Source organism: Rhamphochromis longiceps, linkage group LG23 (assembly GCF_057381845.1).
Source record: "Rhamphochromis longiceps isolate RC_006_pf linkage group LG23, R_longiceps_female_GT1.1, whole genome shotgun sequence".
In the NCBI taxonomy this organism is placed as follows: Eukaryota; Metazoa; Chordata; class Actinopteri; order Cichliformes; family Cichlidae; genus Rhamphochromis; species Rhamphochromis longiceps.
In genome coordinates this window covers 45,674,802-45,701,079 of record NC_140578.1, presented here as the reverse complement: position 1 = coordinate 45,701,079, position 26,278 = coordinate 45,674,802, and the positions used below count along the sequence as shown (strand labels likewise).

Sequence of the window (26,278 nt, the reverse complement as noted above, 5' to 3'; positions counted from 1 at the left end):
TCAATTGCTCTGGGCCCCTTTTATCAGCCCCATCACCTAGTGGGGGTGGGGGGTCATAGTTTGGTCCCGCCTTCACTGTTGTGATTGGTGAGGGGGTAGGGACAGGCTTAGGGCGTCGGGGGGTTCCCCGGAGGCATCTTCCTTGGGGGGCTCAACCCGGGGTAGCGGTCACGTCCGGTTGAGGGCTCTGTTGGCTCTCAGGTGACTGTTTCCTCGCGGCTGCGTGCAGCGGGGCTAGGGGAGGGTCTGTGCTGACGGACGTGGGTTACTGACCTGGCAACCTGGCTGCCCCTGGGTGGGTCCGGGATGGGCGTGAGGTTTTGGGGGCGCTCCGTCTCTGGGCTGGGGCCCCAGCCGGGCCTCGGGGGCTCGGGTCCTGGTTGGTGTGTTGCCGGGGTTGTGGGCGGGTGGGTGCATGGGGGCCCGGCCCTGGAGCAGGGTGCCGCCGGTGCATCGAGCCGCCTGGGGGGCTCTTCAACTGGTGGGGGGGATGGTCACATCTTGCAGGAGCTTTCTTCTCTTCAGGAACTCTCTGCAGGAGGGGGAGATACAGGAGAGGTGGAGGAAGATCTCAGCCTGGGCGTTTACCGTCTTATGTAGTCTGGAAGATGTGTGGTTGGTGGGGTGGGTGCAGTTTTCTCTGTGGTGGGGTTGGGTGGACTGTCCAGGGCTCTGTGGAGCCGGGGGGCGCTACTGCACTGGGCCCCGGTCTGATGGGCCTGGGCCCCCCTTCCCTGGCGGGTCGCGGAGGGTGGGAGTGCCTACTGGGGTCAGCGGGGGAGCTGGCCCCAGGGAGGGGTTACCTGCCCCTCCCTTCCTTCCCTCCCCATCTCCAGCTGCCTCCCTCTTCCCGCTCCTCCACAACCACCCACACATGCAGGGCCTTGGAGTGGGGGTATGTCACCAGGGTGCAGAGGAGGCTACCCCCCCCCCCCCCCCTGTCCCCTTCTGGCTGCCTCTGCCTCAATTTTATCCCACAACTTAGACATTCACATTATTCACACTCTCATTACACATACATATAGGATCTTGGGGGTGGGCACAATCACGGAGTCCAAATCACCATCAGGGTGTATACCTCACCCCTGACGTCGTTGCCCACCTCTCAATTTTAAATACACTTAGTCATTGAGGGCTAGCAGGAGGGACTATGCGCTTACCTGCTGCTCCTTGGCAGGTAGCTCCATGCCCTCCTGGGTTTTAATTGCACCTTAGAACACATATGCATCAACACTACAATGAGCGGGTGGAGGGAGGTTTGGAGTCTTCTCCCACCCCCATTCTCTGCGGCCTGCTGGAGCGGGAGGGCTAGTAGGAGGAGTTGGCCGTCCGACTGCGGTCTGGGGTGTGGGGCCTCCCTGCTGCTGCGGAGTCGGGGTGGTCTGCCTCTCCCCACCGCAGGGAAAAGGGTAACACCACCTGGGTCTGGGTGCAATTCCCCCCTCCAGGGGCAAGGGTACCTAGACCCGGTTTGTAGAGTACGCTTGGGGAGTGTGATTGTGTGTACAGCGTCTCTTTATGTCTGTCTCCACGTTGGTTGAGTGTGGAGTGAGTGCATATGAGAGCATGAGGGTGGGAATGGATGTTTGTGTCTGTGTGTGCCTGTATGTCTGTGTCTATATGTCAGGTTGGGTATCAGACGCCACCTCTCTGGGGACACCTCAGGCCCTCCAAGGTTTGGAGGCCTATCTCCACCCACCACCACTTCCCCTGCCGGTGGCGGACTCCCTCAGGTGTCGGTGTGTTGGTGGTTCTTTGTGTCTGGGGGTGGGCGTCCGGGTGCACACCGGCTCACTCCTTGGCGGCCGCTTGTCGGGGCCTGGGGCCTGGGGCTCGCTCGGGCCCCTTTGGAGGTGGGGTGCCCCCGGCCTCTCGGCCTAGGGCTCGGTCACTCAGGCGCAGCTGGGGGCCGGCGGAGCTCACGGGCGCGTCACTGCAACTCCCCCTGACTTCTGCTCCGCGGCTGCTGGGCGAGCCCTCATCTGGGACTCTCCTCAGCTCTTACTGGGACAGTGGCGCGGCTGCCCCTCTGTTGGTCTTCCATGGTCTCTTGTGTTCTGGGGGCCTCTGGATGTCTGGAGTTTTGATCTCCTCCATACCCGCTTCACACCCTGGAGGACGGGGCTGTGGCCCCCCCACACTCCCTAGCAGATCATTACATGGAGAAACCTTTGGAATGCAAGCATGCTGATCCACACAGGTATGCACACAGGTATGCACACATGGGTATTCACAGACGCGGACTAAAGCTTTCTTGGCTGCTGCCTCAAAGCACACTGTGCGCTGTCTATCTTGCGTGCTGCACAATATCGTTTATTACTTAGTAAATACTGATATCTATGACTAGCTAGTTTATTGTGATGGTGCTTTGTTTTCTCTATTATTATGTTGCTCTTTGTTGTTTGCTGTCTCCTCTGTTTGTTTTTGTTTGTTTGTTTGTTTGTTTGTTTTTTCTCCATACAGGTGACCCAGGAGTTGTTTTTTTTTCTCTCTCTTCCCCCCCCCTTCTCACCGTCTCTTCTCCCCTTTGGTTTTCTTTCTTTCTCTCCCCCTCTCTCTCTCATTCATTCCCCCTGTCCTATTTATTAAAAAAAAAAAAAAAAAAAAATGACAAAGGATGAACTGAAGCTCTGCCATCACGTAATGTCGCATACTGCTGTTTCTGATGTCATTTAGAAAAAAAAAAAGAAAAAAAAAAAAAAGTTTCAGTAAAAGATATAGTTTCAATTTTTTTTTTTTTTTGATTGCTGGCCAGACTCAGAGGTGTCAATAACCACGACACCACACACGTGAACAGCAAAGAAACCATCACACCTCAGATGTCTGATTTCTAAAACCCCTAATTCTAATGTTATGGATTTTAAAGTGTGATAACTTCCCTTTTCCATGTAAATTATCTGTTTTTCATGTAATCAAATCACCCGAGCTTTTCTATTTTCAGTATCATTAGTTTAAGAATATAATACTGAAAAACTATTAAACAGACACTGTTTTCAAAATGATTTTGCCTTTTCTAACATGTAAAGAAGGAGGCCATCATTTCTTGTCTAACTATAACTTTGATCACTGCTTGATTTATGTGTCTGTCACATAATGATGATGCACACGTTTGCCCCAAGATGGGACTGCTCATTCTGCAAAGAGAAAGCGAATTGTGCAAAAAATGAGGAAGCAAAATGCACAAAAGGCACAGCGTTAATGCAAAGATCAGATCGCTGCTAATGCAAATTCAGCAGCGCCTTGTTTCCTCAGTGACACACTGAAAATAACACCTGGCACGCTCGCTATTTTTTTAATGCATTTTAACCCTATCAGTTTCTGTTCAGGAGAACTGGCGCAGCCAAACAAGTTATTCACGAAAGGTTTGTCTCCACAATGTTATGCACATTTATAATAAACTGGCAGCATTCTATTACAATATAAAACCTTATAGAAAACACAAGAAACTTAACTGAAGTTTTATATGTAAAATAAATCATATGAGCAACAATAAAATATAAAAAAATGACAATGAAAATCTGAAAGTGAAGGTCGTTTTTTTGTTTGTTTGTTTTTACGTTTGCCTTTTTTTCTTCAATAATTTGTGTACTTATGTAAAGGTTTAACTATAGCTAACTATTACATATATGCTTTTATTTTATTTATCAGCACATATTTAAAGACTAAGTTATGACTGATCAGAAACTTTACTATTTTTTAAGTTACAGGTGTTTAATCATCTTAAAATGTATTAACACTGTATAAAAAATGTAAAAAGATGTGAACATAAATAGGTAAATGGTTAGAAAATACAGATTCATCAATCTGTAAAAACACAAATATGGTTTAAATACGTTTTACTGTAAAATCATGCATTTCATTGCATTTTTATGGATTTTCTCATCAATGTAGTAAAATCCAGTCTCAACATCTTTCATTGTAAAATATCTCCCAAATTATGGTTTGTCTTATGAAATGTATAATAGTGTAAACCCCACTGAAAATAACTCCATAAGATATCTCACTATTTGATGAAAGATTTGTCTGGTAATTAAGTGGCTCCGTGATTAATACAAGTTCAGTGATAATATATGTAAATTAGCACGTTAAGCCCCGACTCAAGACCAGGGTGGGACTGGTAGGAGTAGGTATTTGTGGAAAAGCTCGAAAATTCCTGTGGAGACTGTGTCAGGAGGGAGAGCCGGGATAAAAATCTGTGCCAATCAAAAATCAAAAACCCTGAATACTGTATAACTATATGGTTAGTCAGAGGGAGTCATTATCTGCTTCTACATACCAGGTTTCCTGTTTTGCTTCTTTTCATCTTTACATGGTTCTTTCTTATTAATTGTATTGTTCTATTGTATTGCTCTAAAGATGTCAGGCTTGGCAGCTACTGATGGTTCGTTTACCATATCTTTTAATTACACCAACACCAAGTTTGCTTTACGACTGGCTACACAGGTTTGTGCTGGAGAGTACATTTTATTTATCAGCAAAAATATAAAAATAACCACACATCAAGTGTTTGGGTTGTTTTTGTTTGTTTTGGGGGGTTTGATCACCCAACCCAAGCACATTTGATTATTACATTCAAACTTTAGAATGAATTGTACATAGTTACATCTTTAACCAAGAAAAGCAGCACTGTACTCACTTACATGGAGGTCAGACTGAAGAGTCCAGTTTCCTTGTAATCCCGTTGAGTGTGATCTCTAACAATGCGAGCAAAAGTCCTCTGTGAGGAAATTTAACAAAAAATCCAAAATGAAAAATGAAAATGCTTTGACATGACCAAACCAGTTGGTCTGGGGGAAGTGGGTACCAGCAGCATCATGGTGACAGACACCAGATCACTGACAAGACCCTGACAAGAAATCGCAGAATACCGTTCATGCTGCCAGTTAAGCAGAAAATGTCTAACAGCATAAACAACAACAGCAGGGGTTGCATTCAGGAATTTAGACTGTTTTGCCAATAACAGTGTCTGTATGAGCGATTAACATTGTTGGGGAAGTTAACTTGGTAATCCTGCCAGGTACAAGGTGTTATAAGATATTTAATGTATTTTTAATGTATTTATAACAACATTGTTAACGTATGAGCTTTATTACAGTACTAAAATGTTTTCCTCTCTTATACCGATGATAGATTTAATAATGTTGATTTACATAAAAGTCGAACTAAACGAAAGCCCTGATTTGGATAAACAGTTGAGAATATTGATGACCTGATGATTTATAATCTCCAAACAGAGGATTCATGCTCATATCAAAACTTTTAGCACATCAGAAACATGTAACACATATTTGTGTTTTGACATTATTTTTGCTTCTTCCCGCAGGCCTCTCAATCACACCACCACACAGTACTGACCCACACATACAGTTCTTACACACACACTGGACTTTCTGGACATTGTTTTCACTTCATCACTTAATCACTTTAAGCATATTTGCACTGCACAAGACATAATGTGGATTGCACAACACTGGTCACTACATTCTTCATTTCCAGTTAATACTTGTACAGCTGCTGTTATTGTGTATATATTTATTTATATTTCTTCATACATTCGTATATATTTCTATACTGTGTATTGTGTATTTTGTTGTACAGTTATTTTATTTTCAACTTTAATTTATATATTTTATCTTATTCTTCCCAGTTAAATTTACCCTTCATTCTAATTTGTGTTGTACAGTTATTTCATTTTTAACCTTAATTTATATTTTATTCCTTCCTAGTTAAATTTACCCTTTTTAATTTTTCATATTTATTTCCTATCTTATTCATAGCCTTTTCCTTTTTTGTTTTCTTTAGGTCACGAGCAGTTGTCCAAGCATTTCACTGCATATCGTACTGTGTATGACTGTGTACGTAACAAATAAAATTTGAATTTGAATAATTGTACCTGATCATTTCCAGAGCAAAGCTTTATGTTTGTTTGCAGAGAGGTGGCTGCCAAATAGCTATTTGCCAACGACTTGACTTGGCATCTCTACATGATGCGCAGTGTGTCCTTAAGAAATTTGAGGAAACTGGGCAGGTGGTAGACAAAAGAAAAAAATCTATCTATAGCAGATGAACTGAATCTGAAAGTCATGTCCTTAAAGAAATAATAAGCAGGCTTGACTAAGAGAACTCAGGCTGTGATGGAGAATAAAGATGATCACACCAATTTAACGATTTCTTGTTATTATTAGTATCATTGCAGAGTTATACTTATAATTCTACAAGCTTTGTTTTTACATTACATACCGCATTTCTATTTATGTATTTATCTATGTGTGCATGTTAAAAAAAAAGACTGCTGCACATGTTTCACATTTGCCTAACAAAATTTAAAGAAATGAGGGGCGGCGCAAGACGTGCAATACTGCATGTTTCATTTGTAGTTGGATGGAGAAGTCACAGCTTCTCTAAACCAGAAAACAATGGCTCACTTTGTTTTCAGACTTTTTAAGAAACCACACCTTCTTTTCCTTTTCCAACTAAGCTTGTAAATGGTTATCAGACTGGTCATGTAACATAATATGTGCGTGTGTTTTGAGAAACATTATTCATATTCAACTTAGAAGCATTATTGCCTTGCTGAGTATAGGGCCTTTTCTAAGTAATTTGTGTGCTTTCCCCACACTCAATTAATCTCAGGTTACTTAATTTTCACATCAGGTTTCCCTATTTAAATAAGTCTTTAGAGTAATGTAGTCTATTTGTTTTCTTTTCTTTTTTCGACTTCTTTTAGCTGATTCCTTAGAGGTCGCCGCAGTGGATCATCTGCCTCACCTCACCCTATCCCAGCATCCTCCACTGTCCTCCTCAACAGCATCCATGAACCATCTATGTGGTTTCCTCTTCTCCTTCTGCCTGCCAGCTCATATTCATTTTGCGTTGTCCAATATATCCACCATCCTCCTCTGCACACATCCAAACCAGCTCAGTCTTGCCTCTCTAACTTTGTCTCCAAACTATATCTGTCTTTTTGTAAGTTACACCTTCAAACCATGCACCACAGCAGGTCTCACTATCGTCATGAAAACCTTCCTTTTCTCTCTTACAGCAGTCTGTTCTAAATAAATAAATAGCCTTTTTTAAATAACAAGTATGAACAAGTATTTCCTGATTAGTGCAGTTGTGTGGCCCTAAAATTGTGATTGATGTACCATTTACACTTATTAAGTCGCGGACACCTGTTTCTTTCTTATGAACCCGCCGCAGTACTGTCATTACGAATTTATTACAGGCATTATTTTAGACGCCCCAGTCTTATTTGGGCCCTGCGAGTAAAATACGCGGAAGTTGCGGGCGGAAGTAGCCTCGACGGAAGCGGTCGGGTCTGTCAGGGCAGGAAAAAATTTGCAGAATTTGACACAAAGAGGTGAACCCCACCAAACAACACCGCTTATCCCCCCTTTTCCTCGACACCGGCGTCCGCTGCGATGATCCTGTTAGAAATTAATAACCGCATTATCGAGGAGACGCTGACGCTCAAGTTCGACGGCGCATCCAACGGGTGAGAAATCATCGCTACACCTGGCTAGCACCGCTAGCTTCCCCTTTAGCTTCTTACAGAAGATGATGGCTTCATTTAAAGAAACGGGGGAGATCGGGTACAGCAGGTTCAACAAAGTTAAGCTATGTGGTCTAAAGAGTATTGATTTTTTTTAAAGTGCAGAAATACACATAGAGTTAGCTTGTTGCTCTGCCTCGACGAGCCGGGGTGTGTCTGCACGGGCGGTGTTGTGCCAAAAATTGTAACCCCATTGAATTTAATATCCCCTGGCGGTTCTCCCACATACCTTGGAGATAAAACAACAAAGCACACAATAGATACTTAGGTTATATTTACACTGCGCTGCCAATAAATACGAAGCAAATATTTTTAAAAGGTTACATAGCCTTAAGGGAGCTAGCGGGAATAAAGCTAATTTATAAGCTTTTTTTAAAAAATGATTAAGCTATTCCACACTGGTTGATAACATCATATGCAAAATCACAAACCGCCTATAAAAACTATTTTTATAAATATAGTATATATTTTTATATGAAGTGAGGACTTTATTTCTTTTTTTCGGACACAACAGGTTTGTCAAGGCAAACTATCTTCTCATTTCCGGTGTCACTCCACCACGGCAGATCAGATTATATGCCCGCGGTGTTTTCACTTAATAAAGACCATTTATTTGCCTTCCGCGGCAGTACATAAAGCTTTTAGTGGCTAAATGATAGCCAACCATCGCCCATCTCTCGCTTTTTCTCCTGCTTCCGCATTCCTGTAGTCAGGCTGAGTCAAGTCTGCTCTGCACAGCCAGCAGCTGCAGTTCCTCAGAGCATGAGCGTGTGGACAAGTCGCTGCAGCATCCACCTTTACACTGTTGATTTGCTACTGTGCATTCCCCAGGCATTGCTTATATTGTTTGTTTGTTTTTTGTTTGTTTTTTAAGCTGTCGTGTCGAGATGATTCATTAAAGCTGTGACTCCATCATGACGTCATTACATAAAACATTTAAATGTTTTGCATTTTAGCAAGCGCACGGCTTCATCTTGCAATTAATTTGTGTCCCAGTCCTTGACTGGCAGCTGGAGTAATACCAGTATTGCACAGTACTGTAACTTGAACAGCAACTAACAGGTCCTGTTCAGATTATAATGTAGAAGAAATAATGAGGGTCAGTTCTGATTAACTCCCCATCCATGTATTTCACAAACTGGTAACCAGCTTACCATGAAGACACCCTTGACTAAGCTACTCTACACGTGCTGTAAAGCTAGAGATACTGTTGAGCTTTTATGGTTTTATCAGAGGAAGTGATTTAGTTTGGTCAGCTGCAACTGCTACTAGCAGTTCTTTTTGTTTCTCCTTTTGCAGAATAATGTCTGCAAATTCAACCATGTTATTGCATTTTTTTTTTTTAAATCACCAAACATCGGTATTAGTATCATTCTTAAAAACCTACATTGGATGGGCTCTAATCATCTTTCATCATACAAATATAAAGAATCTAGTGGCAGTAATTATAACAAACGGGAAACAAAGCAATAGCTAGCTAGCTTGTTTGCAGTGCGTGGCTTTGAATGCTGCGATGACCCTTTTTGTTTCCTTTTTAACCATCAAGTCTACTTAAACCTCCTCACTACCTTCATTGTTTCTTTGTTTGTTTTGATGCTATTTAAGATGGTAAATTGAACTCCAGCTTTGTGGGCTTAACAAACTGGTCTCCTCATGTTGTTTCTTTTTCTCCTCACAGAACCAAACCAGAGGCCGTCGATGTGACGTTTGCGGGTGAGTGTCTCGTGCAGCAGCGTGCTATTTTTGCCCCGTTTGTACTATATTTGAATATCAGTGTTTAGATTTTAACACACAGTTTCGATAACGTGGCTCTCTCAGCCGAGTTGAGTCGTCATCACCAGTGTGCCCTTTTTGCTGTCTGGATAAGGAAGGAACTTTTTGCTGTTCTCCAAATTAAATGAAACCAAATCATATGAGCCAGTGTTGGATGGGCCGCATGACATTTCTTTAAATGACTTTAATGTAGTTCATATTATGGCTTATAGATTTCTGTGTGTGTTGTGTCGTGCAGTATTTTGTGTAACCCGCTGTGAAGAAGGTTGTAATGTAATGTTTGGATTTGATCAGACACAATCACATTTTTGTGCACGCCTATTTCAAAATTTAAAGGGTGGTGCTGATGGTGGTGTTGTCTTCAGTTTCCTATTATGCAGCCAGCTTATTGCACATGTTCCTGTAATCAGTGTTGAATCTGAAAACATGGACTGAGATTACTAAGACGTCTCGTCTGTCTAAGTGAGGAATGAAAAGATCGAGGCGTTCATTGGAGTCTTTCCTGAGTTGCTCACCGTGTCTCCTGTGCCTGTTTCAGCTGTGACTGAATGTGTTTAGCGCCTACTAACATGTATTTTACTTATTTCTTATCCATTCCCTTGTCTTCTGTTTTATGTTTGTACAGCACTTTGGTCAACACGAGTTGTTTTTAAATGGGTTTTATAATTCATTTAAAGTTGAGCATTTCTCCCCCGCTGGTATTAACTCTGTGCCTGTGTGCTGCAGACTTCGATGGCGTCTTGTACCACATCTCCAACCCCAATGGGGACAAGACCAAAGTGATGATCAGCATCTCTCTGAAGTTCTACAAGGAGCTGCAGGATCATGGAGCTGACGAGGTAAAACACACACACAAAAGAGAGCGAGAGGCTGGAAAATGTTTCTCAAAACCTGAATACAAAGAATCAGATGATTTTTTTATTTAGCATGTATGACACAGAGGCCTTTGCAGAGTCTTGATTATAGCTGGTTTCACATCCTCTACAACACAAGAACATTCTCGTTATACAGAAAGTGCAATTAAGGATAACCTTAAAAGAGTTATTATTATCACATCTATAGTTTAAATCAGGGACTAAAGCTGCTTTGTATGATTGGTCATCTTATAGCTGTCCTTTCTGCAGCTCCTCAGTTCACCCTTTATCTGAACCCACACACTGTAGGTCCTGTCTCTTTAAGCCACGCTCTCTAAAAGCCCCTTTTTTCTGCTTAGCTGTCCCTCATGTGGGTTTTTACAAACAGAACCTACTTCTTATAAACTCGACTTTGGCTGTGGCTATGATGACCATATAAGGCGATCCACGATGATGTCAGCTCGGCACAAGAGTAGGAAAAAGCAGTTGTGAACCGAGGCTTAAGTACAGTCACAAGGGGGTTACCTTCTTTCCATTCAGTCGCCTTTTTACGGCTATGCTTAATATGAGTCAATTATTGTGATATTGTTTTAATGTGACTTTAAACTTCTTCTAACATGCTGTGGTGTCACAATAAACCAGCCCTGCATGTCGAGCTGCAAACGTGGGTAGAATCTGGTATAAACGTCCACCACACTGCTGGCTGCTGTCTGTACCACGCTTCGGTGTCACTCAGAGGCCTGTGTCCTTTTATGTCTGTGCTGGCGTTTGATACACACATGCAGCATTATTCAGTGCTGTGCATTGGTCCATTTATGCTCTGTTATTCTAAGCAGTGAATAGAAGCTGATCAAAGGCAGATTAAGGGAGAAAACTGCACAACCAAGCAAAATATGTTTTGGTTTCCTTTTAAAGGGGGTAAATCCGGGTGGTCATGGCACCTGCTGCTTTGTTTTGCATTTTTTTGTGTTGGTGTTTCATCCTTGAGCGCACTAAAAGTGCCCGAGGTTCATCCAGGCTTGAACATAAAGGACCTTTAGTTTTGCTTTGTTCTTCAGCACGATATATGATTATTTTAATGAAAAGCACTAAAACAAACGTGAGGTTTTGGGTTGGTTTTTTTGTTTGTTTGTTTTTTGTGGCATCTGATTGAAATATGCTTAGCTTTGTTCAGTTTTTTTCTACCAGATCCCTGATTGGTACATGAGAGTTAATCTGGGACAGTGCGTGCAAGTGTCTTTCATTGCACACTTTGATTTCAGTGATAATAAACCTGAGTGCAAGTGAAACTGTAAAAAGAGCCATGGGTTCAGGCAAGGCTGCTACTGAATTTGATTCCTGATGATGGTGAGTCGATCTGAGATATAAAATAAAAGTAGAATGAGGTCATTATTTCCCTCCACACACACAAACCTACACAAGTGCTCTGTTGCCATGTAAGGAAGAAAGCAGCCGCTGAGGCTTTCAGTAGAAACAGGAAGTGTGTGTGTGTGACTCACCCCAGGCGAGGAAGTGCTGACTGCGAGCAGCAGCCACTGTGTATGAAAGGCTTGGCTGCTGCCCAGCCGCTTCGCCCCTCCTCGTTCCCTGAAGCTGGGAATAGCGGTGTGAATAGTGGCACATTCGTTTTATTCTTCCTGTGACGAGTCAGTTTGGAAAACAGTTTTTGGATGAGCAGCGCAGGGGCTGTTTTTTAAGCCACTTGCTCATTCTCACACACACTAAAAACTAAATAGGCGCTACACACATTCAGTGTTTGCATGAATTAACACAATGACAGTTTCAGAAAACTGCAGTTTCCTAAAGCTTGGCAGAACGTCAGCTGAGATTTAAAGACACAGTTGATGCTTGTCTGAGATTATTTGTGAGGAGATCCCAGGGTTTGGGTGTGATAACAGCAAAGGCACGAGCCCCCTTTGAAATAAGCTTCAACTGCTTAATAGTGAAAAGTGATCAGGAAGCTTATCAAGATAATTTAAGGCTTTAAACTCCAACAGTGTCACTTTACTCTGGATTCTGTCAAGCACAGGCTGCAAACGTTTTGTTTTGTCCCAGTCAGTAATCTGGCCGCAGCATATGATTGAGCAACTCCAGTATGCAGCGCAAAACAGCAGTCCAGTCTGTGGGTGGAACACAAGGCATGCATAACCACAAAAAAGTTTGGAACAAACTGCTCTCTTGACTTGGCTGCGTTGATTTGTCAAAGATTATCTTAAAGTTCTTAACCTGCGTTTTAATAAAAGGAGTTCAAAAGCCCAGGTTACCCATCAGCCGCTCTGTTAGAGGACCAAACAATGTGAAACTTAGCCCTCTTATGGAATAGCTGTTTCATGGGTAAATACAGTTGTAAACCATCTACATAGCAGCAAAATCAAATGTGATGTTGGTATGTCGAGTAATTTGACCTAAAGGGAGCAAGTACAAGGAAGAAAGAACAGACCCCTGTGAGGAGACTGCGACGTTTTTGTGTTAGATTCTTGCCGTTGGTCTGATTTGCATATTGCTCTGTTCATTCCTGAATGACAGGCATCTATTACAGAGGAGCCTCCGACCTTTCATTACCTCCTTGAAACACACACACCTCCTTCCTGTCACAGTACAAGTCTTTCATTGAGCGGCAAGTTTGTTTAGCCACCTCTCTGCTCTGTTGTAAACCACATACTTAAAACGGACCTCTCACGCTCTTATCTCTTATACACATGAAATTCCGGATGTTCAACAAGTCAGTGTATGTATGAGTAATTCCCAGGAGGTAGAAACTCTATTACAAACATTTGTTTTCTACTCTCAGCTCTGTATGATGTCAGTAAAAGTGGCTATATCACATTTTAACATCCAAACACCAATCCAAGCGTTGACTCTACGGCAGTAATGGCAGTAATCGTAAAGCTTCAGTGGCCATTTTTCTCCTTTGGATTGAGACACAAACCCAGGCTCCTGTGTCAAAAGCTAGTTTCCTTCTGATACTCGTCTCGAGTCCTGATATCAGTATGTAGATGCGTCCACTGTGGTGAGAAGTCTTGGGACATGAGGAAGCTGCCAAAAGTACTCTTTCATTTATATTAGAGTTCATAAATCTATTAATGAATTTATGTTGCGTTCTTAGATATTAATATTGAGGTTTCTCATGTGACGTCATTAGCACATGCCATATTCTATGTGATGGAGCCACCAGTTGTTAGGGAAAAATGTGTGTTCTCCCACTGGTTGGCAGTGATTCTTTAAAGCTGCTTGTTGTCGCTGGATCAAAAATGTAGCGATTGCTTTGGTTGCCTGTAGTTTTTGATGTTTGTCTGCAAATATCTGTTAACTGCAGGCCCAGCGGTAGTTCAGATTGAAAAGGATGTGGATAAGATACAGCTTGAATCTAATTAGAAATACAGAACATTGTTTTTTAAAGTAAAAGTTATGCTGCAGCACTGCAGCCAACATGTTTCAGAAGGTGCAACTTTTAGTCTGAAAGTTGACCTTTCCCATTTCCTGTTAGCGTCACACTGCTCACAGTATCACTACAGCTCAAAGTCCATCACTTCCCTTTAAATACAGACCACAGCAGTACGCTAGCTGACAAAGGCAGTCACAAGAAGGTTTTTTGCTAACCGGTCAAGAACTGAGCGTTTCTATTGACAGGCGGTTGCCAAGGCATCATTGACCAGCATGAAGTCCTGCCTGATTGGGTCTTTAAAAGTTATTTTCCCCACCAACTCCCGTCAACTTCTAGAAACCACTTAAAACCAGTTAGAGAATACTATGCGGGTAGTTGCCAGATGGTTGCAGACCAGTCTCTAGGCCTGGGTGACCAGGACCTTATTCACTTGATCCTACATTGTCACCACGGTTGTCAAACGTCCAAAATGATGGACAGGTTCACACCACATGGTTAGAGGCCATGTTTTTGCAAAATCCCAATAAAGTTCTTCTTCTTGTTTCTTTTTGTTTTTGCAAAGCTACCTTAGATATCAAGTCTAAAAATATGGAGCTGGAAGAGGTCCTCTTAGATCTCACAGGATTCCCACCACATGTGAAAACTACTAAGATTTCCAAGAAAATGAAAGATCTGTTTTGAAAGTGGTTAAAAGAAAGCCTCCAACTTTTAATTTTTCTCCTCTGTGCTATTAAAGCCACACCTTTGGAGTCGGGCCTCTAACAAGACTCTTCAATTAGCAGAGTAATTATTCAGTGTTTTGTTTTTTTTTTAGGCCCATTGAGTAATCTGTCTTTTGCTGTTGTGCTACATTTGTTCTGTGCAGTGCAGCTCTTGAAAAACCACAATACGGATGTGTGTTACAAATAAAGTTCATATTTTTAATTCCAGTTGCTCAAGAGGGTCTATGGGAACTTCCTGGTTTCACCAGAGGCGGGTAAGGTCTTTTTGAGCTCTTTTTTTCTGCAAGTTTCAGAAATCAGCTGAGCCGTGATGCTATTTTTTTTTCCTCGACTGTAAAAAATAAAAGCTCTACATGTATTATATTACAGGCTACAACGTGTCTCTCCTCTACGACCTGGACGTTCTACCAGCCAACAAAGATGAGGTTGTCCACCAGGCCGGCATGCTCAAGAGGAACTGCTTTGCCTCAGTGTTTGAGAAATATTTCAAGTTCCAGGAGGAAGGCAAAGAGGGCGAGAAGAGGGCCGTGGTCCACTACAGAGAGGACGAGTCCATGTGAGTGTGTCATGAGAAACATTTAGGAAAGCAAGAGTTAAAGACATTTGTTAGCCATTTCAGCACAGGTCTTAAAGTATATCAAAAATAAATTGATGTATTTCGGACCTCGTTCCTGTCATTTCTCTGGAAGCCAACATAACTTGTGGTCGCTGCAGGTATTTGGAGGCCAAGAAAGACAGAGTGACGGTGGTGTTCAGCACAGTGTTCAAAGACGACGACGACGTCATCATCGGCAAAGTCTTCATGCAGGTGTGTGTGAGGCCACATTTACTGATTTCTACTGTCTTTGCTTAGCTCCTTTTCCATTCGTACCTACTCGGCTCGACTCGCCACGACTCGACTTGGATGGACGTCGAGGGAAGAATATACGTGCTTCTATGATTGGTCTGTGGCTATTTATCAGACTTGAGGGATCACTGCATTATTTTATTTTTTTATACCCATTTCCTCTGTTGCTGAGTTTCAAAAAAGGCGGTTTTAATTTTGACCAGCCAATCAGTGGCATGAGGTCTGATGATGACACATTTTAGTACCTGTTTGGAACCTCTGCAGAGCAGATATTTTAAAAGTACCTGGTTCCAAGTGAATGGAAAACCCTGAAAACAGTAGCGAACTGTGCCGAGTCGATCCGAGTAGGTTCTAATGGAAACGGGGCTTTAATTTGCATTACCGCCTCCTACTGGACCAGAGTGGAGCGCTTTCATGTAACATATTCCTGTAATTCCTGTCATTCCGACCACTGACTCCAACTGTATTGCCCTCTCTCTTTTTCTTTTTTCATTTTGATAATTAAAGAAGCTTTAAAAAAGTGCTGCAAACATATTTTTCCTGTGTGTAGGAGTTCAAAGAGGGTCGGAGAGCCAGCCACACAGCTCCCCAGGTGCTCTTCAGCCACAGGGAGCCTCCTCTGGAGCTGAAGGACACAGACGCCGCCGTCGGGGACAACATCGGATACATCACTTTCGGTCGGTGCTTTGTTTTTAGTTTAACAAAGACTCGCATTTGCTGGTCACTTCACAGCTAACGCAGTGGTTTTAATTTGTTGCTTTGTGTTTTCAGTCCTGTTTCCGCGTCACACCAATGCCAATGCCAGAGACAACACCATCAACCTCATCCACACCTTCAGGGACTACCTGCACTACCACATAAAGTGCTCCAAGGTGAATTCACCTCAGCCAGTCACTCCTCTACACTTGATGGTTTTATTTACTTGGCAGCACATCATACACAGAGAAAACTGATAGTAAAAGTTTTCTGGGTTTCAAATAATTTTACACATCAAAAGTTGTTGTTTTCTTTTGTTTTTTTTACTTTCTTTGCTTTAATCCTTGATCCAGCCCGATCTTTGTCCCAAGTAATAAATGCTTGTTTGGTTTGGTTGTGTTTGAAGGGCCCTGACAGGTGAACTCAAGTCAGTAAACACACCTGCCAAAGCTGAAAGCTAAAAACCACAAACAATCCTCCACCGCGATAGTGCGGTTTTTCTCTCTTTTTCTTTCTCTACAATACAAAGTCCCGCTGTCGGTGAGATCTCGTCTGACTACCCCCAAGAGGGCGTTTGTGTAGATGCGACGACCCACGAAACAAGACTTGCTTAAGCACGATTGCTCGAACGTGCTTCCTGTAACCCCTAATCAGTGCATGTTTTGTATGACTGACATTTCAGAGATGTGGACGTTGGTTGTCTTTGTCTCAGACAGTGAGCTGACGAGGCAGATGTATTTATAGGCTTAAATGTTAGAAATGCGATGATGTAAACGTAGAAAACAAACAACCGCTGTTTTTTCCGAGCATGAGCAGTTTCGCTCGAGCGATTAGCACAGAGCAAAGCATGCATCCCCCTCCTCTGCCCTGCAGCCTTGCGACCAGGGGAAATGTGCCAGCACTGGAGACTAAACACTTAACATCATAAGGTTGCGATTGGCATTGAATCACATGTCCCGTCTCTTCCGCAGGCCTACATTCACACACGTATGAGAGCCAAGACGTCAGACTTCCTCAAGGTGCTGAACCGCGCTCGACCCGACGCAGAGAAGAAGGAGATGAAGACCATCTCGTAAGTAGCCTCTGCTCTCCTCCCTGTTTCTGTCAAACGGAGTTCAACTGATTATATTTGACTTAACACAACCTCACCTGCACTTTAAGGCTTCATCTTCAGCTTTAGCGCATTTCAGATCTTGCACAAGGATGTGTTCGGGAATCAGAAGCATCTTTGTTCGTGATAACTTATAAAAAAGGCAAAACAAGCGGCGGATTCAGGCTGGGGATACTATCTCGGCACTCCTGTTTTTACCAGATAAAAGCGCCTTTTTCATCTTTCAGTCTGTGTGTTTTTGAGGTGTGCAGCATGTTTGCCTGCATAGTTTTCTGCTGTTTGAAAGGTGCGCATACATACAGCGTGAGCTCAGAGAGGCTTTGCACCGAGGCTAATGTGTAACCGAAATAGGAACGATTCGATTGGAAGACTGGACGAGTGCCACTCGCTGCTTCGGCAGTTAGTTGATAAACATTTCTGTTGAATCTCAGGTTGACGACTGATGGGGAAAAAATGTTGATGTGAACACAAAACTGAAATCCAAGTGTCAGTCACCTTTAATGTCACGCAATGACACGAAAGCATGCGACAGATTCCCTTATATGATTGGCTGATTAGATGTGATGATAGGGTTACTTGTGTAGCACTATCGTTTTTGATGTTCAGGTATGCACAAAGATGAATGGAATCTTTCAGTAGCTCTCAGAGGGCCTGCCAAAACACGATACAAACAGGAAATGCACCAATAACAACCTGTAAATATGTCCTTTTTTTTAAATTGCTGAGGATTACAACGTGCAGTCCTTTTTGTTGAACTGTTTTTTTTTAACTTGACTCCGTTTCTTGGAAACTTGTTTACATCCAAAGCTGGAGGCAGCAGTCAGCATGTGTGACACAAATAAGGGGAAATGTTGTGTTTAGCTTGTTTTTTAAGGTACCTACCAGGGCAGGAGAGAGTCGGGCTCGCTCACTGTTCACTGGTTCTGTCTTCATTTTTATCATAACATGTGACCGATGTTCATGTTCTCATCTGACAAAAAACTGTTTTGTCTTTACGTTTTCAGTGGAAAGACCTTCTCCCGCTGAGGCCGACCCTAACCTGAAAAAGTACAATCCACCCCCGCCCCCCCACCTCCTGTGGGCATGCCCAGACGCGCCACAATGAGACTTAACGCCACATCGGACCGGACTTCAGGAAGCCTCTAATTCCCCGCCCGCCCTCCCAGCCTCTCATGTCCAGACTTTTGTTTTGTTTTTGTTTGTTTTTTTTTTTTATTCTTATTTGGTTGAATAATAATGCTGTCCGTACCTGAGGAAACCCTCACAATAAATGGAAAAAGGGCATTCCTTGCTTTGCATAGTTAAAAAGAAAAGAAGAATTATTAGTCCTATATAAATATATATATGATAAAACTGAAATTTTTGATACGATATCTTTTACTCCATTTGGTACTCTTGCTTGCCCTCACAGTCATGATGGATGATTTCAGTCCCCTCTGTACTTTCATGTCTTCTGTACCGTTGTCATGAAAAAAAGAGAAATAAATCACGCTTTAAAAAAAGCATCTTTTTGTTCACTTTTTTTCACTTGATAAAATTTTATCAAGTGAACTGTTTGCTTACTGTCCTGATAGAGGATAGCCAAGAGTGAAAAAACTGAACTCTTTTGCAGTGTGTTTGGGGACACACAACTAAAAGGAAGTTTGTTGTGTGGAGCCAGTTGAGGTGGTTCAGGCATCTGACGAGGATGCCTCTTGGGCGCCTCCTGGGTGAGGTGTTCCAGGCATGTCCCACCGGGAGGATGTCCCAGGGAAGGCTCAGGACACGCCTGAGAGATTGTATCGCTCGGTTGGCCTGGGAACTCCTTGGTGTTCCCCTGGATAAGCTGGAGGAGGTGGCCAGGGAGAGGGAGGTCTGGGCTTCTCTGCTTAGGCTGCTACCCTGCAACCCAGCCCCAGATAAGCAGAAGGAGATTGATGGATGGGTTTGTTGTGTGTTTATTTAGTTGAGGTTCTTCAGTTTTCAAGGATTACCTGGTCCTGGAGAAATCGGGAACAAAGGCGACTAAGGTGACTTTGAATGTGGGATTGTTGTTCAATTCAATTCAATTTTATTTATATAGCGCCAAATCACAACAAAAGTCGCCTCAAGGCGCTTCATAGATACAGAGAAAAACCCAACAATCATATGACCCCCTATGAGCAGCACTTTGGTGACAGTGGGAAGGAAAAACTCCCTTTTAACAGGAAGAAACCTCCGGCAGAACCAGGCTCAGGGAGGGGCGGGGCCATCTGCTGCGACCGGTTGGGGTGAGAGAAGGAAGACAGGATAAAGACATGCTGTGGAAGAGAGACAGAGGTTAATAACAGATATGATTCAATGCAGAGAGGTCTGTTAATACATAGTGAGTGAGAAAGGTGACTGGAAAGGAAAAACTCAATGCATCATGGGAATCCCCAGCAGTCCACACCTATTGCAGCATAACTAAGGGAGGATTCAGGGTCACCTGGTCCAGCCCTAACTATATGCTTTAGCAAAAAGGAAAGTTTTAAGCCTAATCTTAAAAGTAGAGATAGTGTCTGTCTCCCGAATCCAAACTGGAAGCTGGTTCCACAGAAGAGGGGCCTGAAAACTGAAGGCTCTGCCTCCCATTCTACTTTTAAATACTCTAGGAACAACAAGTAGGCCTGCAGAGCGAGAGCGAAGTGCTCTAATAGGGTGATATGGTACTACAAGGTCATTAAGATCAGATGGGGCCTGATTATTTAAGACCTTGTATGTGAGGAGCAGGATTTTGAATTCACTTCTGGATTTAACAGGAAGCCAATGAAGGGAAGCCAAAACAAGAGAAATCTGCTCTCTCTTTCTAGTCCCTGTCAGGACTCTTGCTGCAGCATTTTGGATTAGCTGAAGGCTTTTCAGCGAGTGTTTTGGACATCCTGATAATAATGAATTACAGTCGTCCAGCCTGGAAGTAATAAATGCATGAACTAGTTTTTCAGCGTCTCTCTGAGACAGGATATTTCTAACTTTAGAGATGTTGCGCAAATGGAAGAAAGCAGTCTTACATATTTGTTTAATATGTGCGTTGAAGGACATGTCCTGGTCAAAAATGACTCCAAGGTTCCTCACAGCGTTACTGGAGGCCAAGGTAATGCCATCCAGAGTAAGAATCTGCTTAGATACCATATTTCTAAGATTTTCAGGGCCGAGTACAATAACCTCAGTTTTATCTGAATGAAGAAGCAGAAAGTTAGCGGCCATCCAGGTCTTTATGTCTTTAAGACATTCCTGCAGTTTAACTCATTGGTGTGTGTTATCTGGCTTCATGGACAGATAGAGCTGGGTGTCATCTGCATAGCAGTGTAAATGTATGCTATGTCTTCTAATGATACTGCCTAAGGGAAGCATGTATAATGTAAACAGAATTGGTCCTAGCACTGAACCCTGTGGAACTCCATAATTAACCTCAGTGTGTGAAGAGGACTCTCCATTTACATGCACAAACTGGAGTCTGTTAGATAGATATGATACAAACCACTTGTTGGTGAGTATTTTAGAAATTGCTAATCTACTGACATTTTTCCCAGACAACCAACTCTGGAGTTTACAGAGGATGGTCTGAACAACAGAAAATAAACACAGTGAGCTGCAAAATGTTGCTGCCAGAGGAGAACAGCCAGACTGCTTTGAGCTGAAATGAAGGCAGCAGTAATTCAAATAACCACTTGTTACAACCAAGGTATGCAGAAAAGCATCTCTGGATGTGGAGAAAATCACAACTAATGGGTGGGCTGCAGCAGAAGACCACACTGGGTTCCACTCCTGTTAGCTAAAAACATGAGTTACACAGGCTCCCCAAAACTGGAGTATGTCTGGTCTGATAAGTCTAGATTTAGTTTCAAACCTTCAAATAGTAGGTTGGTGTAAACAACATTAAAGCTTGGGTCCATTCAAGCTGCTGGGGATGGATAATGGTGCTTGGTACCTTTGCACTTCTGAGCTCTTAGCTCCAACTGAACATCCTTTAAACACCACGACTTACCTGAGAAATATTGTCCATTCTTTATGACCACAGTGCACCCATCTCCTGATCACTGCTTCCATCAGTCAACTCAAACTGCTTTCTTCAACATAATGACTTCACTTCAAAGCCAAGAAAACATCTTTGGGATGCGGTGGAACAGGAAATTCACATCATGGACGTGCAGCAGACAAACCGTAAGATGCTGGACCAGAATCTCTGACGATTTTTTCCAGCACCTTGTTCAATCTGTGCCACGAATAACTGAGGATGTTCTGAAGACACGAAAGGGGTCCAACCCAGTACTTGCAAGGTGTACTTAATAAAGCATAGAAATCTCTGCCTTTCATGAAACTTTTGGTTTATTATGATGTTTAAATGCAAACTTAAACATAAATTGTATCAAAGCTCTTGGTAATAAAAAGACTAAATGACTGCTCTTTTACAATATCAGTTTACATGATAGTAAATAAATGAAAACGGATACAGACGCACATATAAGTGAGTTTGTTTGAATTTGTATTCATAACACTGTTTTTGATGAATTTCTTTCAACCATCTATTTTTGTCACATCTGTTTTTACTATTTGTTCATCTAATTTCACAGATGAGATAGAGGGATACTTGTTAAGCAAACATTTGAAGGCAAATGGCTCTTAAATGTGAATATTTTGCTCTTTTTCTGTCCTACCTTATGGCAAACTGTATAAGCTTTGGGTTGAAGCATTGGTGGACTTTCTAAAAGACATTTGAGGATGTTTCTTGTTGCTAAAGCTATAGTGACTGGGCATATCTGAACATTAAGAGTTTTAAGGCACCAAAAATGAACTTTAGTCTGTGAAGATCAAACTTATGCCAATTTGTGATCCTCTTTTTCTGAGTGACTGCACTATCACTGCAGTAACTGCCAAGTAATTCATGTATGAAAGAATAAATCAATAAGACGCTGCTGAGCATTTGTCTTTCAAAACCACATCTTTTTATTTCATGCACAGCTGAGAACATAAACCACAACAGCACCTCAGAGTAACTTTACAGGTTTGACAGCACCAGTACAGAAGGCAGTTTTAATTTGCTGAACAGCAGAAAAAGAAAATAACCAAACTGAAAAAAAAGAAAGCATTTAAGATCAAGCTGTCACCACTTCACCCTCAGTTACGGGCTTTTCTTCTTCCTTTTCGGAATCAGAGGAGGAAGAAGAGGAGGAGGAAGAGGAGGAGGAGGAAGAAGAAGAGGAGGAGGAGGAAGAAGAGGAGGAGGAGGAATCCTTCTTAGTTTTGGACTTCTTGGACTTTTTAGATTTCTTCTTTTTAGCAGAGCTGCTGACTGCAGCCTCTTCCCTGCTACTAGCATTTGAGTCAGCCTGGATGGGGGGTTCCTCCTCCACTTCAGGAGCTTCTGGGGGGGCTGATTGATTAGAGGGAGCGCTTTCTTGTTTTGCAACTACTTCTTGTTTTATTATTTCACCCTGTTCCGGAACGTCATCTTCTTTAGTTTGTTGCCCTGTAAACAAAAAGACATATTTTAGAGGTTACAAATATGCCTTTAGTCAGTTAGTTCCTGTTACCTGTTTATGAGTTTGCTGAGAATCAAAAATATTTGGTTTAATGGTGATTGATTAGCTTTTGAAAATAATTATTCATTGGATTAAGATGTAGAGTTAAAATATGGTGTTATTGCAATGGTCTAGTGCATTTTAGTGATGCGGCTAGCTTTAAAGAGGTAGTTTAGAAATGTTGGGAAATGTGCTTATTTTCTTCCTTGCTGATGCCTAATGCTAGTTAGTGTTGGCACCAAAAGTATCAGTGGGTGACACTATGGAAGCTTTTTTATGCTACTAAAAAAGAAAAAAGGTGAAGACTTTTGGTTAATATCTCCAAAGTTTTACTTAATGACTCAGTGATTTCAAGTTCAGTATTTTTGAAATTTTGACCACTCAAATTTTCAGATTAGGAGTCTCAATTTTTTTAAAATAAATAACTCAAAATTTCAAATTTCAACTTTACTCAAACTTTGAGTTATGCATCCCAAAACTTTGACTAAACTTGAAATTTTAAATTAGGTATGTTGAAATTTCAAGTAAATAACTAAAATTTCAAATTTTCAGGTACAAAATCAATTCAACTCAGAATTTTGGTTAATATCTCAAAAAATCTGACTTAATATTCACATTTTGAAATTTTGATGACTCAAAATTTCAAGTTAGCTATCTCAACATTTTTGACATAATGCCTCAAAATTTGAAGTTATGTAGCTTGAAATTTCAATTTAATAACTTGAAATTTTGAATTGGCCAACTGAACATTAATCCAAATTTTGTGGAGGACTTTTTTATAGTAGCAGAAATCAGCTTCCATAGTACACAGCTATTTGTACACACACACACACACACACACACATATATGTATATATATATATATATATGTATGTATGTATGTATCTAAGTAGGTGATTCATTATTTTCTTTTTGCTAAGCTAAGTTAAGCTAACTGTCTGCTAGTTATACTTAAGGGACTAAAGTAAGACTTGTAACTACCTTCTCATCTAATTCTTGGCAAGAAAGTCAGTAAGCATACTTCCCAAAACTGTTAACTCAGCATTTAGATTTTTATTTTTGATTTACTATTTTTCTGTAATTTCCTATTTTTGTTCACATTTAGAGTCCTAAAGGGAAGACAAGGGTCAGATTCTGGTATCTTTACTTTGTTTCCTGTTGGAGTGGAGTCATACCAAACTGAACGCATCATAGGCAGTAACTGACCCAAGTCTTGTTTAGCGATATGAATCTTGCTGATCAGGTCTCGGCACGTGGATGCGTGACAGACACGTTCATTGTGATTTAGCTTTTTTTTTTCTTGGCAGATCCCAAACTTACCTTGCGGTATTGCATCCGTTAAAGCAAACTCTGCGCTGTCAGGGAAGAAAAGCATAAAGAGCTAACACACCAAGTGGGAAATAAGCACACAGTGCCAACATTCACATGGTGTTTTCCCTTAATGTTGAACCGTAAAACTACATTAGGTAAAGATTTGCAGGCTAAAAAAAGCCCTTACCAGGAAATTACAGACATTAAAACACAACGTGGTTTCACCTTAAAGCAACAATACAGGAAATATAAAGAGAATAGTGCCTCTGTTTTCATTCTGAACTACTTATTTTATAGCTATTTTGTTACCAACTGCCCTCGCCAGAAATGCTTTTAACAAATAATCAAATTTATTAAAGATTTATTTTCATTTTCTATAACTAACTGAATTAAATTAAACAAATGACAGCAGATCTAAAGATCTGGTTTCATATAAGATGTCAGTCCTTTGGGTAAAAGTGCTGTGTTTTACTTATTATGTATGGAGGTAAAGCACCACATGACTAAACAGACACTCTGTTCTGCCAGCTGGCAAACCTGTTTTATACCCGCAACAGGTTTAAAAGTAAACAGGATGCACCTGCCATCATCCTTACTTTTCAACATCATCAAATAAGCGAGAAAGAAGTTCTTGGTACTGTTCGAGTTCCTTCTCCAGCTTCAGCTTGACAGACAGCAGGTTTTTGTTGGCGTCTAGCTGCAGCTCCACCTGTTCCCTCACGTCTCCGAGGTCCTGCTCCAGCCCATGAATGATCTTGTTGGATGGCTCCAGGCGATGACCATACTCCATTTTGATGTTTCTCAGGGTTTGCTCCACAGTGCGCAGCTACCAATGAAAAACAAACCTTAAGAATACTCGATATTGATATTTTGTTCATGTTTTCTGTTTCTGTGTCAACCAAAGACAAACGTCAATCTTGTCCTGATATTGAGATTGTGTTGCATGATTTTGTAATGTACTGCATTTGAACAGTCTTGCATTCACTCTTGTGCGCTTACCTTGTTGTTCTTGGTCTGAATCTGAATTTCCAAAGTTTGCTTCTGTTTCTGGAGATCTTTGAGCTCATTCTTTCCAGACTCCAAGGCCTCAGTATTCTGGGCCTCTTCCACCTTGATGGTTTCAAACTGGGGGAGAAATAATATGATGAAAACAGTGAGATAAACTGAGACAAGGAAGCACATCATTCCCAGCTTTAATCTTCCATACCTTGTCTTTGTACCATTCATCTGCCTCCTTCAGGTTCTTCTCAGCCACTTTCTCATAATGTCTGCGGACATTCTGGACAACGTCACTCAGGTTGTTGTCCTGGGACTTAATCTCCACTGTCACATCTGAGTCCTTGATCTTCTCAAGCAGAGAATCAACCTCCTGCAAGACAAACACAAGTTACAAGTTTCACACAATACAGCACTGAGCGTGTGACTTTTAACATGCTGGTTTTCCTCCTTACTTTCTTGTGTTCCCTCTTGAGACGCTCAAGCTCATCATTAACCATTTTGATCTCTTCCCTCGTCTGGTCGCAGCTCAGTTTGGTATCATCTTTGGCCCTCTTCAGATCCTCCAGGTCCTTTTCTAATTCTTTGCATGCCTTATTCTCATCATCCAGCCTGCATCAACAGAAGGAGCCTGGCTTCAAACTTCACAAACGCTACAAATGCTATGTTGCTGTTACAAATTTGTCGTTTATTTTCTGAGCCCTTGCCTGGACGGCATTCACACTCACTTGTTCTTGAAGTCTTCATTTGCCAGTCTGCTGTTATCAATCTGCAGCAGCAGCTTTGCATTGTCATCTGTGATGTCTTTGATCTGATCAAATAAGGATATGCATTAATAGTTAGAATTTAAGATTACATTAAAGAAAGTATAGTCATAAATTTATTTGCATGTTAATTCCAAGAATGAAAGAAATCTGACCCACCTCCCTTTTGAGGTTATCCAGGGGTTTCAGGATTCCATCCCAATCACGCCCCTCGGGTACTTTCCTCTTGGCCAGGATGTCGTCGATCTCTTTCTGCAGATCGTTGTTCTCCTCCTGAAGCTGCTTCACTCTGTTCAGGTAGCCGGACAGCCGATTGTTCAGGGTCCGCAGTGTCTCCTTGTCGCCACCGGGAGCGACGAGAGTTTCCGGGGCGCTCGGAGCCTGGGAGGCTACGGGCTTGGCAGCAGCTTTATGGATGGGAGCCGAATCTTTTTCTGTCTGGTTGCCCAGCACTTTGCGCAGCCCATCCAGGGTCGACACGGACGCCTTGGCACCCCTTCCCCCGGCTCCACCAAACATGCTGGCAGCGCTGTTTGAAGGCATGATGATCGTTGCTGGATGAAAGAGTGAGAGAGAGCAGACACTGACACCGAGCGTCTAAGGCGCCTGATGGAGGATGCAGGTAGTTCTTATACTTGTTTTTTCGCACGAATCCGCCCCCCAGAGACGCCATTGGCCCCGGTGCTCCTGGACAGACTGGTTTAGAGTCGAAATTCAAGTATTTCACGTTGACCTTTCCATTTAATAT

The 26,278-nt window shown here is 42.1% G+C and overlaps 2 protein-coding genes across 2 annotated transcripts; one reads left to right on the top strand and one right to left on the bottom strand.

Moving 5' to 3' along the window:
* The first annotated feature begins 7,275 nt into the window (after window positions 1-7,275).
* arpc2 (actin related protein 2/3 complex, subunit 2) lies at window positions 7,276-18,293 on the top strand. The gene is made up of 10 exons (XM_085398386.1): window positions 7,276-7,495; window positions 9,231-9,265; window positions 10,052-10,164; window positions 14,495-14,540; window positions 14,656-14,842; window positions 15,001-15,094; window positions 15,684-15,810; window positions 15,905-16,005; window positions 16,801-16,901; window positions 17,945-18,293. Exons 1-10 carry the CDS (start codon window positions 7,422-7,424, stop codon window positions 17,964-17,966), a joined length of 900 nt encoding a protein of 299 aa, XP_085254512.1. The 5' UTR covers window positions 7,276-7,421; the 3' UTR covers window positions 17,967-18,293.
* Window positions 18,294-21,866: 3,573 nt separating this feature from the next.
* On the bottom strand, window positions 21,867-26,206 carry LOC146642842 (keratin, type I cytoskeletal 18-like). Its single transcript, XM_085399239.1, has 8 exons — window positions 25,690-26,206; window positions 25,495-25,577; window positions 25,222-25,378; window positions 24,978-25,139; window positions 24,770-24,895; window positions 24,367-24,596; window positions 23,780-23,814; window positions 21,867-22,407 (listed from the first exon to the last, which is right to left on the bottom strand). Exons 1-8 carry the CDS (start codon window positions 26,071-26,073, stop codon window positions 22,034-22,036), a joined length of 1,551 nt encoding a protein of 516 aa, XP_085255365.1. The 5' UTR covers window positions 26,074-26,206; the 3' UTR covers window positions 21,867-22,033.
* Between the last annotated feature and the right edge of the window lie 72 nt (window positions 26,207-26,278).